Source organism: Suillus bovinus, assembly GCF_016758785.1.
Source record: "Suillus bovinus strain UH-Sbo-P2 chromosome Unknown EDB93scaffold_47, whole genome shotgun sequence".
NCBI lineage: Eukaryota > Fungi > Basidiomycota > Agaricomycetes > Boletales > Suillaceae > Suillus > Suillus bovinus.
In genome coordinates, this window is record NW_024542103.1 from 253074 (window position 1) to 267120 (window position 14047).

The 14047-nt window shown below is 47.8% G+C and overlaps 7 protein-coding genes across 7 annotated transcripts; 3 read left to right on the forward strand and 4 right to left on the reverse strand.

Annotated features, from left to right (window-relative positions):
* Positions 1 to 313: 313 nt before the first annotated feature.
* Positions 314 to 1890, reverse strand: EDB93DRAFT_1252575 (uncharacterized protein; the record flags this gene model as incomplete). Its single annotated transcript, XM_041453299.1, has 9 exons — positions 314 to 645; positions 697 to 852; positions 910 to 1111; positions 1168 to 1218; positions 1266 to 1375; positions 1434 to 1526; positions 1581 to 1626; positions 1684 to 1752; positions 1816 to 1890. 9 exons carry the CDS (start codon positions 1888 to 1890, stop codon positions 314 to 316), a joined length of 1134 nt encoding a protein of 377 aa, XP_041305542.1.
* Positions 1891 to 2181: 291 nt separating this feature from the next.
* On the reverse strand, positions 2182 to 2990 carry EDB93DRAFT_635199 (uncharacterized protein). The gene is made up of 4 exons (XM_041456932.1): positions 2853 to 2990; positions 2706 to 2801; positions 2534 to 2641; positions 2182 to 2481 (listed from the first exon to the last, which is right to left on the reverse strand). The coding sequence occupies exons 2-4, from the start codon at positions 2787 to 2789 to the stop codon at positions 2347 to 2349; spliced, it is 327 nt and encodes a 108-aa protein (XP_041305543.1). The 5' UTR covers positions 2790 to 2801; positions 2853 to 2990; the 3' UTR covers positions 2182 to 2346.
* A 927-nt stretch (positions 2991 to 3917) lies between these two features.
* EDB93DRAFT_1159856 (uncharacterized protein) lies at positions 3918 to 4672 on the forward strand. The gene has a single exon (XM_041450010.1). It carries the CDS (start codon positions 4044 to 4046, stop codon positions 4290 to 4292), a length of 249 nt encoding a protein of 82 aa, XP_041305544.1. The 5' UTR covers positions 3918 to 4043; the 3' UTR covers positions 4293 to 4672.
* Positions 4673 to 5912: 1240 nt separating this feature from the next.
* On the reverse strand, positions 5913 to 7372 carry EDB93DRAFT_635562 (proline-specific peptidase). Its single transcript, XM_041456935.1, has 2 exons — positions 6683 to 7372; positions 5913 to 6628 (listed from the first exon to the last, which is right to left on the reverse strand). The coding sequence occupies exons 1-2, from the start codon at positions 7330 to 7332 to the stop codon at positions 6376 to 6378; spliced, it is 903 nt and encodes a 300-aa protein (XP_041305545.1). The 5' UTR covers positions 7333 to 7372; the 3' UTR covers positions 5913 to 6375.
* On the forward strand, positions 7354 to 9024 carry EDB93DRAFT_635445 (uncharacterized protein). The gene is made up of 6 exons (XM_041456934.1): positions 7354 to 7424; positions 7473 to 7823; positions 7892 to 7921; positions 7981 to 7997; positions 8064 to 8648; positions 8712 to 9024. The coding sequence occupies exons 2-6, from the start codon at positions 7635 to 7637 to the stop codon at positions 8941 to 8943; spliced, it is 1053 nt and encodes a 350-aa protein (XP_041305546.1). The 5' UTR covers positions 7354 to 7424; positions 7473 to 7634; the 3' UTR covers positions 8944 to 9024.
* A 290-nt stretch (positions 9025 to 9314) lies between these two features.
* EDB93DRAFT_635621 (phosphatase 2C-like domain-containing protein) lies at positions 9315 to 11087 on the forward strand. Its single transcript, XM_041456936.1, has 4 exons — positions 9315 to 9801; positions 9869 to 10225; positions 10292 to 10459; positions 10512 to 11087. Exons 1-4 carry the CDS (start codon positions 9543 to 9545, stop codon positions 10955 to 10957), a joined length of 1230 nt encoding a protein of 409 aa, XP_041305547.1. The 5' UTR covers positions 9315 to 9542; the 3' UTR covers positions 10958 to 11087.
* EDB93DRAFT_635377 (uncharacterized protein) lies at positions 11017 to 13623 on the reverse strand. Its single transcript, XM_041456933.1, has 8 exons — positions 13248 to 13623; positions 12404 to 13113; positions 12323 to 12355; positions 11573 to 12275; positions 11497 to 11521; positions 11347 to 11443; positions 11190 to 11292; positions 11017 to 11139 (listed from the first exon to the last, which is right to left on the reverse strand). The coding sequence occupies exons 1-8, from the start codon at positions 13557 to 13559 to the stop codon at positions 11077 to 11079; spliced, it is 2046 nt and encodes a 681-aa protein (XP_041305548.1). The 5' UTR covers positions 13560 to 13623; the 3' UTR covers positions 11017 to 11076.
* Between the last annotated feature and the right edge of the window lie 424 nt (positions 13624 to 14047).

A 14047-nucleotide genomic window follows, 5' to 3' on the forward strand; every position in this document is an offset into this window, starting at 1 on the left:
CCGCAAAACTCGTCTTCGATGTCACCAAGCGGGCGAGAGGTGACAATAAAGCGGAAGTTGTTTGGGAGGGCTGTGATATTAGGAACATTGGGGTTTTGATATTTGCCTTCTAGAATACGGAGGATGTCTTCCCGTGTCTTTGCTTCACCGCTCTCGTCCAGTGCATCGATCACGATCACGATGGGTTCTTCAGTTGACATACTTGACTCAGTTGACTTCTTGAGTGGTTCGATAAGCAATTTCTGCCACTGCTGGACGATATCTGTCGTCTTGAGCGACATTGTGGACTGAACTGCTTCTGCCAATGCCCGCCTCATCTCGGGTCACGGTCAGCCAGGTCGCGTGCGATCGTGGAAAAGATCTTTTCATGGCGACGATCTGCTTCTCGCTGGCGGTCAAAACAGTAACATGAACCAAGCCCTCCCACGTCGTTGAACCACTTAGCAATGGTGTGTGCGATGGCCGATTTTCCCTTGCCTGCAGGGCCAGATAGCCACAGCACGCGTGGAACATTGTTCCCAGTACTGTTGACCCACTTCGTAATGTCAGAAAGTATTTCCGTGCGCGTTCCTTGTAGGCATTCTTTCCTGGTATCGAATCCCGCGCCCTCTGCATAGGTCATACCGCTGAGCTCCAGTATTTGTCCTGGAAAGGTATAAATATATGTCAAGTCACCGAGGACATCCAAATCCTTACCTATATGATGGACCTGTATGTCTATGTCGTCGACCTGTACGGCTACATCAAGCAAAACCTGGTGCCGGAAGTTGTCCATGAGCCTATCTAACACGTCGTTGTACTTTTGGATCGTATTTGTCGTTTCCGAGACGACGTTCTTTCCGAGTCTTTTCCCTGTGATGGTGATATAAACTTGAGATGGTACAGAGCGCAGCAACGAGTAACACTCACAAAAGTTGCTTGTCTCCGAATAGTTGTTGATAAAATTGGCGCATTCACGTATCTGCTTAGAAATCTTTCCAAGAACACTAGTAGCGCGCATAGACAATTTTTTGTCAAGCTTCCCGTCTTGTGTTATGAAGTCGTAAACTTCGCACAACTTCTTCAGAAGTTGGAGTACCGCTGCGTCACGATCCGCTTGAGCTAGAATGATCTGTGCAAATAATTGCTGAGCTATGAGAGATAGGAAGAGAAAAAGGGAAAACATACTTTGGCAGTACAAGACAACACGCCCAGTGCCATCTTTGCATATGGATGTAACTGTGAAACTAGATTAGTTCGGTTTCGATTAAGAGGAGGAACCATACATCAGCGATCTTCCCGATAACGTCGTCGAATATCCTGAGGGGTTTGAGATATGTGTCCTGGAATTCGTCAGCAGCATCGAGATCCTCTGGTCCGCCTTCGACGACAGATGCTGCAGTTATCAGACTGTCCCGAAAGTGAATGCATGCGATTTAAATCCTCTTGTGCACCCCGAAGTGCCGATTCAGTATCAGCCTCGATTTCCACATTAGATGGAGCAGCCTGAACCCGCGCAGCAATCACATTTAGAAAGAGCACAGAGACTAAAGGGCAAATATGAGAACTTACATAGGTATTTGTGGTCGATGGACGTTCACTGCTGGAAGGAGCAGAGCTGACTTGGCTGCGGGAATCCTTCGAGCGCTTGTTGCAATCTTAGTGGTGTTCCAGGATGCTCATCACGCATGTTCGTGGACTCACCGTCCTTAACTTTTTCGTATCTTCCTTAAGCTTCTTTAGAAACTGACCGATTTTGCTACGGGGTCGATGCTAGACGAAAGATGTGTCAGTGTTTGAAGTGGTGTGAGCTGAGTGATCCCATAAGCCACGTACCGAGCCTCCAGGATCTGTTACTTGACTAGATCCTTGAATTGAATCCCTAGATGAGTTGCCTTTCCTCGAAGTCATGGTGAATGCTAGTAGTAGTTGAAGCGAAGTAAGAATAAGGGCACAATCACTCCTGTGAACCTGCTGTGAACCCATTCTGGCATGCCTCGAGGCAGTTACTTACTAGCTGTGTTGCAAGCGCTAAACACCCGGATTTCGACCACATCTGAATCGTGCGCGTTGAATCTGATAGGCTGTGGGTTAAGCTTATATGGATGATTGAGACAAAGTACGTCACGGTAGTCTCTAGTATCTACTGACCAGATCTGAAATTTCACGACTATCTGCATGATTCCTCGCAAAACCTCGCAATATGCACCCATCCAAACGCTATGTGCGCTTCAATAGATGCTTGCAAGTGAGCCCCAAGACCAATATGATCGCAACGCTGCCTCCAAACATTTACCGACCGCGAGACTCAAAACGACCGCAGAATATGAAACCGAGTGCGTTGTGTTGCCCAGATACATCAATATATCACAGCTCGCCACGGCTGAAGCCAGACCATAGCTTCAGCTGGTCATTAATCCATGCTTCCGTGAGGAGCAATGTCGCCAAAATAACACTGGTTGAACTTTTAAAGTCGGATGATGAACGACTTACAAACAGAGCCTAGTACATTGTAGTTATTTCAGCGCTCGTTAAGAAATGAAGCAGTATCCACTTTGTGATCGAGCATCTCGGGCGTCAGCTGGAGCTCCAAGAGTTGTTCAGGAGGCAATAAGTTACGCACGATGTCGAGCTCGTGAGCGCTCTGACAACAGGATATGATCTGATGGACTATATGTTATTCCCAATCAGTTCCAGGGAGACGATGGGGTCCTATTGATTCTCACCTTGGAAAACAAGGAGTTGATGGAGTTGTTTGAAGATTGATTTGGAATTTTGGATGGTGCTAATTCAGGCAAACCAGGGTGCATCTCTCCTGCAAGCTTCATCTTGTGTGAGTGTATGTCATGTGTTGCGAGGATAGATATATTCACATCAATAGAAGTACCGTCGAGGTCGAACAAGTTGTCACTCACCAATAACTCGTGGTTAAATATCTTGGCAAGCGCCTGTCCAAAGTACTATGTGGATCATCACACCTTTCCACCAAGCTCCTTAGCGCGGGCGATGTGCTTCGCCAGCTCTTCTTGTTCAAAGTGAGGCTCAGGAGATGCCCATTTTCTTTGGATGGATGGAATGTACGATAATTTGAAATTGTACTCGAAGTACTTGCTTGATTCTTGGTTTGGACGTTGTTGACACTTGTTTATGCCGCGACCTACTCACAGACGCTCTCTGCGCCAGTTCAATACGACCTGTTCCATGCCATTCCGGAAATGCGTAATTTGGGGAGGGTCAAAGTCGACGACGAGCTCCATATCCTTCTTCGCTTCATAACAGCCTTGGCTCTTTCCCGTCAACCGTCCATTATCACTCAACAAAGGTTCTCCAATGAGCGCGTTCGTCCATTCGCAGGCGTACCTTCCATTCTCTGTCGTTCCGGTTCGGACCTGCAAAGAATATCATTCAGTGTTCTGATCTAGTGTCTACATGCAGAGTGCTCGAGAGGACTCTGAAAACACACTTCACAGGTCCAACTTGGAATCTTCGCAATATGAACCGTGAAATGAAATGTTAGTATTGTGTCTTAGGTGCAAACAAACTCGGAGAGCCGCCTGTCTTCTGACCTTCTCCTGCAAGCTCTGTTCTGGCTTGTTGTTTTGCTGTATTCTTGTGACGTCGTGTCATTCTGTAGAGTTCGACGAATCTAAGAACTGAGTACTGTGCCAGTGCGCTGATTCGCGCTGAACACGCCATTTCATGTGGCGAAAAGCATGCAGTTTAAGTTATATGTGATCGATCGTTTGTGATAGATGGATACCCACTGGTTAAAACGAAGCATAGTAGATCATAGTCTCGGTATCAGGCCAAGTTATAGTGCTCACGAAAGTCAGAGTTAACGGCCCCAATAACAGACCTGAACATGGTGGGGGACACGATTGCACCCGAGCCGGCGGATATTATACTTAGAATGATACACCAATTTTGTGCCCGTCTAAGTTGGTTCTCTCCTCCACCCGTCAAGCGTATTTTTGCATTCAGCTCTTTTTCAGATCTCCAAATCGTGACCCCAGTGGGTGGACATTTTTCGTTGCATATCTAGGTGCATTTTCACTCGGTTTAGTATGTTCACACTGGTAACCTTGTTCGTGTTACATGTTTACGAATACCTGTTGCTTTTGTTCAGAGCACTGAACGTCGCAAGGCCGAGTCATCTAATGCGCATCTTGGAACATGTTGACCGATTTTATTGTATAGATATGGACTCCAGGCCTCATAATATGGGCGGAAATGTGATCCTGTACTACAACATAGGCTCAATGTGTGAAATGAGTGTTGACAAGAGCTCGAGTCTTATTCGAGGGCTCCTTTGATTTCTCTATTCCTGATTTGACTGACTGCTGTGACTGCAGACTTATGTCGAGACTTAGTCTTGAGGTCACACAGAGATATCGATACTGCCATGGACTCGTCAGGGAAAACCTCCTTCGTGAAAACAAGGTAATTCCTGATAATTTTTGGTAATTGCTCGTAATTTCAGTGAAACCAAATTTCCCAACTCCAGTCGCAGTTACTTCGAATTACTTTTGGTCAATTTCGATCGAGTATCTTGAATTTAATCAAGGTTAGGACACACGAACATCAATTCAAGCAATCGAACAAAAATGTCGTCACCAGAAGATGTGAAAAGATCAGCAAAGTCGAGCTAGATATTGGTATCAGTACTATGGTATTGGTTACCACTAGTTCGTGCGCATCTCGTACAAGTTGGTCCATGACCCTGTACTCCCTTGGAGACAAGTAAGGGCGTTGGAGAAAATCACGAAGCTAATGACTATCATCAAGTTCCGCTTCCTCATTGACCATTTCTTGTACCATATCCATTGATCCAACACTCGCTCGATGAAGAGAATCACTCTCAAGCTCCCTCGCTACTCTGATAGGAAGTACTGCACAGACAGTAATATTGATTCCTTTGTATCTTCACTGATCTGTCGCCGGGCCTCTTTTCCCACTTTCATCATAGTGCACGCTCCTGTACGACCTTTGATTGCACACCAGAAAATAACACGTCGTCACGAATCACGAAGCGGCATCTCCTTGGCGCCATCACACCAAAGAGAGAGAGAGATTCGGATCTATGGCTAGCCTTCGAGGCCAACGTTAGACGAACGGATTCAAGATGGTCTGCACAGTGCGTTCCATCTTCGTACAACCTCCCAATATTAATCATCAACAGCGACAGCCTCTTGAACTCGGCCTTAGCGGACCACGAGCAAGACTAGGTATTGCACCATCAACCATGATATCAAAGCAAAAGCAGAAACACAATCTACTGTTGCGACGTGCCGCTCGAACTGCCTGCTTACTTTTCAAACCATATTGTGCAAGTTGACATTGTCGTTAACTAAGGCGTGCAGGTGAGTTGTGCAGTTGAATCCTGGTTGCACTGCTCATACTCACACAAAACCACGATGGGCAGTGGCAATCTTTATCTGATTTGCAAGGTTTGTCGGTACTGCATGCACTGACAGACATAGATGCTGTCATAGCAGCAACAACAGCGAGGAAGGAGAAACGCATTTTCTTTGCGAAGTGATATAGAATCTTCTGAAAGGAATCTCGAATGATATCTCTGTGGATGGGGGGACACTGTAGGACGACGGTCAGCTTTCTATACCCATGGACAGGATTCTAATTAATCAGGCAGAATCGTTATTGCTATCAAATGGCCGGAATTCCAGAACCTGCATGACCATGTTCAACTGTGGCCCAATCCCATTTCTCATCGTATCACTGCGTCTCGCTGGATACGCAGCTCCATGACAATCCCAAAATAGAACTGAGCAAGACCAACGTTCGACTATGCATCGATGCCCAAACGCGAGTCTGTACCTCGCGTGCGTCGATATTAGTGCTCCCGGGGCCTGATCGTCTTTGTCTAATTTCATTCGTCTCCGTTTGTCTGACCAACCGACGGCTCGCAGATGTATATGTAAGGCTTCTCTTCGATTCACCCCCTTATTAAAACCCGCAGACTTCACGACTGGCATAAAGCCATTGATTAGCAACCGATATAGGTAGTATCGGGCGCCACAACGGTTGACACTCGCAAGTCATGTCGACATCGTTATTGACAAGCGTTCTTTACTGTCGATGTTGACGTAAAGTGACTTCCATGCAATTAGTTGTCGACATCTTGCCGACGACTGTTCCATCAGCGCTTCAGCATTGGACCAAGCTCCTTCGCGAAAGGAAATGTCAATGAACCATGATGTGGCAGGGACTTAGTCAACGATGTACACTACGAATGAGGTGCGCAAACGAAACACTCTTCCCGTATCATGGTCTTATCATCAATCAGCGGGCAACATCAAAGCACATTCTCGTACGCGTTCGTCATAAACATACCCCGAGACAAGTAGTAGAAACTTCTGAAGACCGAAACCAACACTGTCAGTCTACCCTCAAGAAATCACCGATAGCCTTGAAGTAGTCGTCCCTATCCTCAAAGAACGGAGTGTGACTCTTCGCAAACCTGACCCATTTAACTTTGGGTATTTTCTCGATGAAAGGAGCGATCACATAGTCCTGAGCTCCCTCTTCGGGCCCATTCGTGACGAGCGTAGGGCATGAAATACGATGAAGGCGGTCGATCACTGACCAAGTTCTCAACGAACCAGTCAAGTGGAAAATTGCGGGCCCTGCCCTGAATTTTGGGACTCAGCTCAGGGTCCTCCGGGATTCAAGTGGGTGTACTTACATGGCATTTGACACGGTTGGGTCTTCTTCCACAGAAGCAAACCCAGCAACCAGCTCTTCGGGCCAGGGTATTGCTTGGCATGTGTGCTTGCTCATAAAAACTTGAATGGCTGTTTTATACTCCGTCGATGAGACGGTGCCCTCTCTCTCGTGTTTCAACACCATCTCCTTGAACTCTGCCGGAAAAGCTTCAAGATATCCCAGCAAACTCTCTTCCCACAACTGCATTGAAGGTGGAGAGCTGGATATGACTAGACGATGAAGCCCGGGAGGTTGACGCTGGGCGACATAGTCAGCAGCCAGCATCCCTCCCCATGAGTGCCCCAAAAGGTCAAAGTCACTTTCAATACCGAGCTGCACGAGAAGGTTGTCGAGTTCATCCATGAATAGTTCTGGGGTCCAGAATTCAGTGGGTTTGTCACGAAGATGAGTAGATTTCCCGATGCCGAGTTGATCATAGAAGATGACTGGGATGTCATACAGCGAATAGATCTCGGTGTGGGATATCATGTAGATATGAGACATTCCGGGGCCTCCGTGAAGTATGACGAGTGGCCGTTTGCCCGACTTGAGGTCACCGACGACGTTGTACCAGGTTTGGTATGTCTCGTCGCCGACCTTGAAGTCGACAGTGCCCGTGCTACTATTCATCAGTGCGATAGGTGGTGGTTATTGTGATACGTCGGATATGATGCGCAGTCATCATAATAGCTATGTGGTATAATGCAGATATTAGTAATACGGTACTAGCCTTGCATCATAACCTCGATCGGTGTTACAGCGTTGTGCAGGGAATCTAAAGGCTCCAGATCGGGAAGCCGAGGTCTGCAACATCAAGGCTTGGAGGATCCACAATAGGGAGTGTTTCGACGCACCTTCAAATGATCACTGATTCACGTTGCAGATAATCGATAACATCTTTCTTACAAGTTCACTCACCATCTCACAGTAACATGCAGACTGACACGAATGACTCTGAGATTCCAAAAGCCATCATACATGTCATTGACCCAGAGCGAGAAAACACTTTCCGTGCTCTAGCAGCTACAAGTGGATACCTCAAAGAGCAGAGTAGGAACAAAATTCGCTTGAAATGTACCCAGTGCGAAACGGAAATGGAGAAACCTCGTAAATGCTCAAAGGTCAGTAGTGGTATATATCTAAACACTGTCAGCAGGAATTCATCGACTGTCACCAAAATCACTTTTAGTGTAGGAGTGTTTTATATTGTTCACAAGAGGTAGGCTCTGCTACTGGAACGACAGTGAAGTCTGAAGCGCTGATGCCGTGCATGTGTAGTGTCAAAGGAAAAACTGGTGAGAGCACTGTCTATGATCGATACAGATCAAAACCCTTACCCAAGATCGCGCACGTCACGACAGGCCCACCCACAAACGAATCTGCAACGAAATCGAACACTCCTCAGGAGTACTCAAACTCGTTCGGATGTTCAGTGTAAATCCATTGCTCATGATGTACCTCAAAGCCGCTATCGTTCTCGATTGCAACCTGCTCAACAATCCCCGGGTCGGATTCGAGTTGCCGTTCCTGGCACGTGTTGATATTGCCTTTGAACCAAGTGACATTTTTGACTTTGTTGGATTGTATTTCGATGACAAGATCGTTCGGGAGAAACTTCAAGGGATGTTGCAAGTCAACGCCATGACTCCGTGGTATACGGGTATGCATGGCGAGCGCCCCCTCACACCCCAGCGAATGAACCAATGGCGCGAGATTCGAGAAAAGCATAATAGGGAGGGTTACGACAAAGATCCTGTCGGACTCCTAGATTTCTCTTATTCGGGGCTCTCGAAGAACAATAAATCAATAACCTACGCAGTAAGTGTTGGGTGTCACATTAACCCTGTCATCCTTGAGATGGCGATAGAACGCGAGCCCTTCGTACGCGTTTGTCCACTCGCAGGCACTCGGTTCAAGCAACCCATGACCGCTATGACATGTCTTGAGTAGGCCCTCCGTTCATATTCCCAGGAATTAGCAACGGAGCCCCTTATTATCACCTTGCACAGGTATATCAATATACATATTCGGGCGGATACGCAGAACCAGTTGCGTTTACGGAGTGAGATGACAGAGCAAGACATAGAAGTCATTCATGCAGCAGGTCGCGACGAGGACGAAGTTCCCGCTCAAGTTCTCAAAGAGAAGATGGAAAGAGAAATCATGTACAATAATATCGTTAGACGGGCCAAAGGCGCTCACAACCCAGAGACGCACCGAGCAAGGCAAAGGATGAGGTGAGACACATCTGGAACCTTAGTCTACGTGCTGAACAAGCTATGGAGACCCCGGCGTAATCCCTGCCCTTGCTGCGGGACTTGGGGCTGCAAGGGCTTTGCGACTCTCGTCACTGATCCTAAAGTTCGTGTGTGCATGTGGGATCACGCAAAAGGGGAGCGAGTCTAGTACGTGTGATTTCTTGCGAGTCCGATCTTTTTTGATTTTTGTACCAGGCCTGGCAAGAAAGGAAATACTTTCACAAAAGCCTTCTCTCCTCCACTCGTCCGAATCATCTTTGGATTCAAGTTAGCATTGTACAATACTGTATCACATATGGGGACCTTACTTGTAACTTGACCTGGATCTGTTGTTTGTTGTTGGAGATGGACCGTATGACCGTGGGACATCAAGACAACAGTGCATGTGTTGCGGAGTCACCCGGCACCAAAACCCTCGTACTACTACTAGTAGTGCATCGGTATGACAATCTATGATTGGACCTGTTAACGGGCCGTAAATTTCACACAGTACATCTTCGATAACTCTCCTGTGCTGCACACCGTGGCAGGCCTGCATGCCTTAACCTCGCAGTCCTATCTGTGCTAGTGAACAAAGGTGACATGCCATCCATCCAAGTGTTCCGTCGTGCGTACATGCAAGGCTATGGCTCTGACCGCGGCCCTTGGCGCTATCGTCTCTTTCCAGAGCACGTGCTACGTGCTCAGATCCTGAAACGCTGCACAACCAGTATCTCAAGTGACGGAAGCAGTCTTGGTGCTTCTATACAGCCTCATGACGGTTCGGCTAACGAGGACAGATATCTGATCGTGGATTTGAGCCTCCCAAATGGTGTCTGGAGCTTGAACTGTGTCTTCGATGGTGAGGCGCAGATACTTCACCTTTCCCCGCTTATCCTATCAATCAATTAAACATAACTTATGTGCAGGGCATGGAGGGCATGAAACAGCTGACTACCTCGTCGCCGAATTACCCTCTCTTCTAGTGGCTGGATTGTTGCCCACAGTAGCCAACTTGGAGGGTGTTTCAGATGTCCTTACCAGAGCGGTCTTTGATGTGGACGAAGCAATAAAACGGGACTTCCTCGAAGTATTTCCGGAAGAAGTCGAGGAGATCGCTACGATGTCAGATACAACAGTCAAAACGCGGGTCAACGACCAGTCTTCTGGAGGACGAAATCACCAGAAAGCCCTGCGTTGCTTGAGGGGATCTACAATCCTACTAACCCTCGTCGACCCTACAAGGAAACATCTTTGGGTGCTAAATCTCGGTGATGGCGTCGTGGGTAAGTCGAGGTGAAGGCTATCAAAGCGCAAGCGGAAATAAATCACTAACATCGACTTTTGAGCAGTCCTCGGAAGTAGGCGAGACGCGAGTTCGCAATGGGACGCATCCATCTTGAGCGATAATCACAATGCCAGCAACCCCGCTGAGGTCGATCGCATCAAACGGCAACACCCTGACGAACCAGAATGCGTTTTCGACGATAGAGTGCTCGGTAATCTTGCTGTCACGAGAGGTGAGTCTACCGAGTGTTGGATCATTCGATCTCACCGCGATGCGGCGTCAAGCTGTCGGAGACCACGCCTTCAAACTGCCTCGCATCTACACTGAGAAAATATTCTTGAATGTAGAACCGGGATTTCGCGTCCCTGCTGTGATTGAGTCTTTGATTCCACGAAATCTGAGCCCGCCGTATGTCTCGAATCTTGCAAGCGTTCGTTATGTCGATCTTCGTGAGCAGTCAAGCTGCGACTACTTTATCTTGATGTGTTCGGACGGCCTGGGAGACCTTTACGCGGATGACCCAAATCGCGTTGAATCCCTTACATCTCTCGTCCAGAAGTGGGTGGGAATAGTAGGTGACGTCGTGAGAGACGACATCCAGGAGGCAATGCTGCGCTTGTTAAGACACGCTCTGGGGGCAGAAGACATCGATGATGTCTCGCGCATGCTTAGCGTAGAGATGCCCGTCGCTTATATGGACGATACGACTGTGATCTTACAAGTGCTGTAGTATCCGATACGAAGGCATGTGCATGTATGGGGTAACGAATGCGGATTGTACAGATGCCAAGTGCCAAAAATGCTACGTCTGTAAATTATAGATAAAGTCAGGAAAAGTCGATTCGTGTATCATCGCAGATCTACGATCTCTAGTGGGATATCTTTCATTTGCACGTGCCCCTTATCTGCGTCCTAAACAACCAATCAATAGCTGTGGACGAACCACTCCAGAAGCTACGCACTGTGTAGATCGGCACTTCTGGGTGTGGATGGAAGGCTTCCTTAACATTGCAGTCCAAAATTGTTTGCAAGCCTGGCGGGTCGGTAAGGCGGAAAATTCCAAAGCTAATCGTGGAAAAAAAGTCAGGACACGAGTGGTGCGAGTAACGTGGTACGCACTTGGGAGTGAACTTTGGGGCGCAAACAACGGCAAAGGACTCCGGAAGCATACGCTGAAATCCAGAATGTGTATGTAGGTCAACCGACGACATAAAGCCTTCGTAAAGGGCTAGGTAAGCGAGAGATTTTGGGCTAAATTAAAGGACTCACAAGATTGTGAAGGATGCGTGTGAATCTAGCGAAGATCATTAGATGCCGATACACAGGACAGCCGGAGGAAACATACCCATCCCAAGGTAATCAAAGATCTTTCTTCCGTGAATTGCAGGACAAGCTCTTCCTCGTCCATAGTGCAGGTATCACTCGTTGAATGTTGCCTTGGAATCAAGAGTGTCGTGACAGTAAATTTATTTCCTCTGTCTTTTCCAAGCAATAGCCCACAGGTTTCGCGATTTCGTGCCGTATTCAGCGATGCGATGGATAAAAACCGTGGAAGGCATTCTCGTGGCAAGCTCACAGTCTTTAGGTCGGGTACTTGAACAGGATCGCTGGCTTTACGAGTGATCCGTGCAGACTCTTGGGAAGCGGTTCGGTACCGGTCACCATCGACATGATGTATAGGAGCGGGTGGTGGTGGAGGCGCAGCCTGAGGAGCTCGTGAAAGGGAAGAATACGGGGTTGCAGAATCAAAGTAGGCATCAGAAGGCGGCCGCGTATTTTGAGAGTATGGGTATGGTGCCGGCTGACTTGGCAACACAACCACAGATGTATCAGGGAGTTGATTAGTAGACAATTGAGAAGATTCTGGTACGAAAAGTAGGGAAGACCGTACAAGATTGGTGGGCTTAAGAGTAGGGTAGTTGAACATTGATTGCAGGGAAGGTGCGTAACCTTGCTTGAGCTGATGTTGCGACATGAGTTCTGGGTATTGAATATGTCCGTCCGGTGGAACAGGTGATGTTGTGGTTACTGGTGCAGGATAAGACGGGCTGAAGGGACAATGAGGTGCGCTCAAAAACGATAAGGAGATACTCACGGCTTCAAACTTGTTGGAGTTGTAGCGCGGTTTCTATATACCAAGTCAATACATGTAAATTCAAGATTCGAGGATGCTGACCTTGTTGGGCTCTCGATAGGCATAAGAAGAGGAGCTACATCTTCATAAAATTGTGGATCCGCGTAAGATGAACGCTGAGAACCGCCTGCGGACGCCGCAGGCATGGGAGAAGGAGCAATGCTGCGGCGAGCCTCCCGCGCAGCGAGCTCTGCTTCCTCTTGGCGTTTCAGAATACCCTCTTGTTCGCGCCTGCGTCTTCGTCTAACTTCATCTTGTTCATCTCTTATTCGGTCTTCATGCTTCCTGAACTCGTCATGCTCTCTCCGTTTCTCCACAGCGCTCACAGGGGTTACGGGGTCAGTAGTGGTACCTTCGCGATTGTAGTACGTCAAATCGAATAGCTGTGAATTCGCTGCGCGCCTAGCAGCTCCCAAGGCGTCTTCCTTTTTCTTGCTTCCGGTATCAATCTGTAGACGCGGTGGCTGTGTCTCGAATGAACGCATAGAATAACGTGCCTCAGCTCTTCGCTGCTCCTCACGCTTTCGTTCAGCATCTCTACGAGCTGCTTCTTGTGCTAGCCATCCAGAATCATCGAAGGGAGAGCGTCGACCATCATCTTGTCGCCTGTACTCTGTGTGCCTGCTGCCCTCTGGGTAACCGGTTGATGACGATGGCCTGCTAGATTCAATGTTTTGCATTCTCCATCGTTCATAGCGGTCGACGATGATTGGTTTGATTTCACCAAGATCAAGAAGAATTTGTTGACCGTTCTGAAAGGAGGGTTAGATAGAGTCACACTGAGATCAATTTCACGAGGGATCGATAAAGAGCGTATCGTACTTTGACAAAGTACACATTTCATGATCGGAAGAAACGGGAAGCGCAGCAGGCATGAATTACTCACAAGACCAAGATTGTGGCGCTGTGTTGGTGACAATAAAGTGTAGTACTCCTTGTGCATCGGAAGCTTCTCAAGAATTATTGTCGCAGATTTTGCGTATTCCATGAAGGCTTCCTCAAGTTCGCCAGCCTCGGCATATGCTCTACCAGCTTTCCGGAAGCCATCTGCTTTCTTCAGCCATTGCTTGAGACCTTTCGAAGGATCCCAAAGGTTGGAAAGAGCACGTTCTGAGAGCTCTGCAATTGTTAAAGGTCTCCGACTGGATGGACTCGGTCGTGGAGAGGGTCGGGGTACATTTGCATAAGGCGAACTCATGATGGAACGAAAGCAAGAGCATCTAACCACTACCGCTGGTAGCGTCCCGATATTTCGTAATTACCGTATTTAGAACGTAATGCTTCCGTGTGGCGGTTCTGGTTGATTCTGGCCTTCTGGACTTGGATGGACAATTGACCAAGTACTACATATATGTTCATACAACGTCCTGCGCAACACGCCCTTTGGCTCCGAAGTCGATCTAACAATAGCTAACAACATTTGCAATCCTTTCTGTCAGCGATGAGCAAACGGTGCTACTGGAGCATCATAATGATTTCGAAATGTCCATGTGAACACAACAAATCATGGCAGGAGGCTGAGTGCGAGTGTGGAAGTAGAAGCACATACGAAAAGCGCGGAATCTATGACCACATTTTGCAGGGCTCGTTCAGTCAGCTGTGCGTATCGATCGATGATCGGTCTTTAGTTCTTGTTCCGTAGACTGAAGTCCAATCACAGGTCAATTGGGGCACATGGAGGGTCCG

What these genes read in the sequence shown, in the direction of transcription:
- EDB93DRAFT_635199 (XM_041456932.1), bottom strand. Translation starts at nt 2,789, where the DNA reads ATGCACCCTGGTTTGCCTGAATTAGCACCATCCAAAATTCCAAATCAA. An exon ending in TCAACTCCTTGTTTTCCAAG is followed by an intron (nt 2,642 to 2,705) that starts GTGAGAATCAAT and finishes ATAGTCCATCAG; the next exon opens with ATCATATCCTGTTGTCAGAG. An exon ending in CCGAGATGCTCGATCACAAA is followed by an intron (nt 2,482 to 2,533) that starts GTGGATACTGCT and finishes ACAATGTACTAG; the next exon opens with GCTCTGTTTGTAAGTCGTTC.
- EDB93DRAFT_1159856 (XM_041450010.1), top strand. Translation starts at nt 4,044, where the DNA reads ATGTTCACACTGGTAACCTTGTTCGTGTTACATGTTTACGAATACCTG.
- EDB93DRAFT_635562 (XM_041456935.1), bottom strand. Translation starts at nt 7,332, where the DNA reads ATGAATAGTAGCACGGGCACTGTCGACTTCAAGGTCGGCGACGAGACA. An exon ending in CCAACCGTGTCAAATGCCAT is followed by an intron (nt 6,629 to 6,682) that starts GTAAGTACACCC and finishes CCCAAAATTCAG; the next exon opens with GGCAGGGCCCGCAATTTTCC.
- EDB93DRAFT_635445 (XM_041456934.1), top strand. Translation starts at nt 7,635, where the DNA reads ATGCAGACTGACACGAATGACTCTGAGATTCCAAAAGCCATCATACAT. An exon ending in AACCTCGTAAATGCTCAAAG is followed by an intron (nt 7,824 to 7,891) that starts GTCAGTAGTGGT and finishes AATCACTTTTAG; the next exon opens with TGTAGGAGTGTTTTATATTG. An exon ending in ACCGCTATGACATGTCTTGA is followed by an intron (nt 8,649 to 8,711) that starts GTAGGCCCTCCG and finishes CACCTTGCACAG; the next exon opens with GTATATCAATATACATATTC.
- EDB93DRAFT_635621 (XM_041456936.1), top strand. Translation starts at nt 9,543, where the DNA reads ATGCCATCCATCCAAGTGTTCCGTCGTGCGTACATGCAAGGCTATGGC. An exon ending in CTTGAACTGTGTCTTCGATG is followed by an intron (nt 9,802 to 9,868) that starts GTGAGGCGCAGA and finishes ACTTATGTGCAG; the next exon opens with GGCATGGAGGGCATGAAACA. An exon ending in TCTCGGTGATGGCGTCGTGG is followed by an intron (nt 10,226 to 10,291) that starts GTAAGTCGAGGT and finishes ACTTTTGAGCAG; the next exon opens with TCCTCGGAAGTAGGCGAGAC.
- EDB93DRAFT_635377 (XM_041456933.1), bottom strand. Translation starts at nt 13,559, where the DNA reads ATGAGTTCGCCTTATGCAAATGTACCCCGACCCTCTCCACGACCGAGT. An exon ending in ACTCCAACAAGTTTGAAGCC is followed by an intron (nt 12,276 to 12,322) that starts GTGAGTATCTCC and finishes TTGTCCCTTCAG; the next exon opens with CCCGTCTTATCCTGCACCAG. An exon ending in CAGAAGTGCCGATCTACACA is followed by an intron (nt 11,140 to 11,189) that starts GTGCGTAGCTTC and finishes TTGGTTGTTTAG; the next exon opens with GACGCAGATAAGGGGCACGT.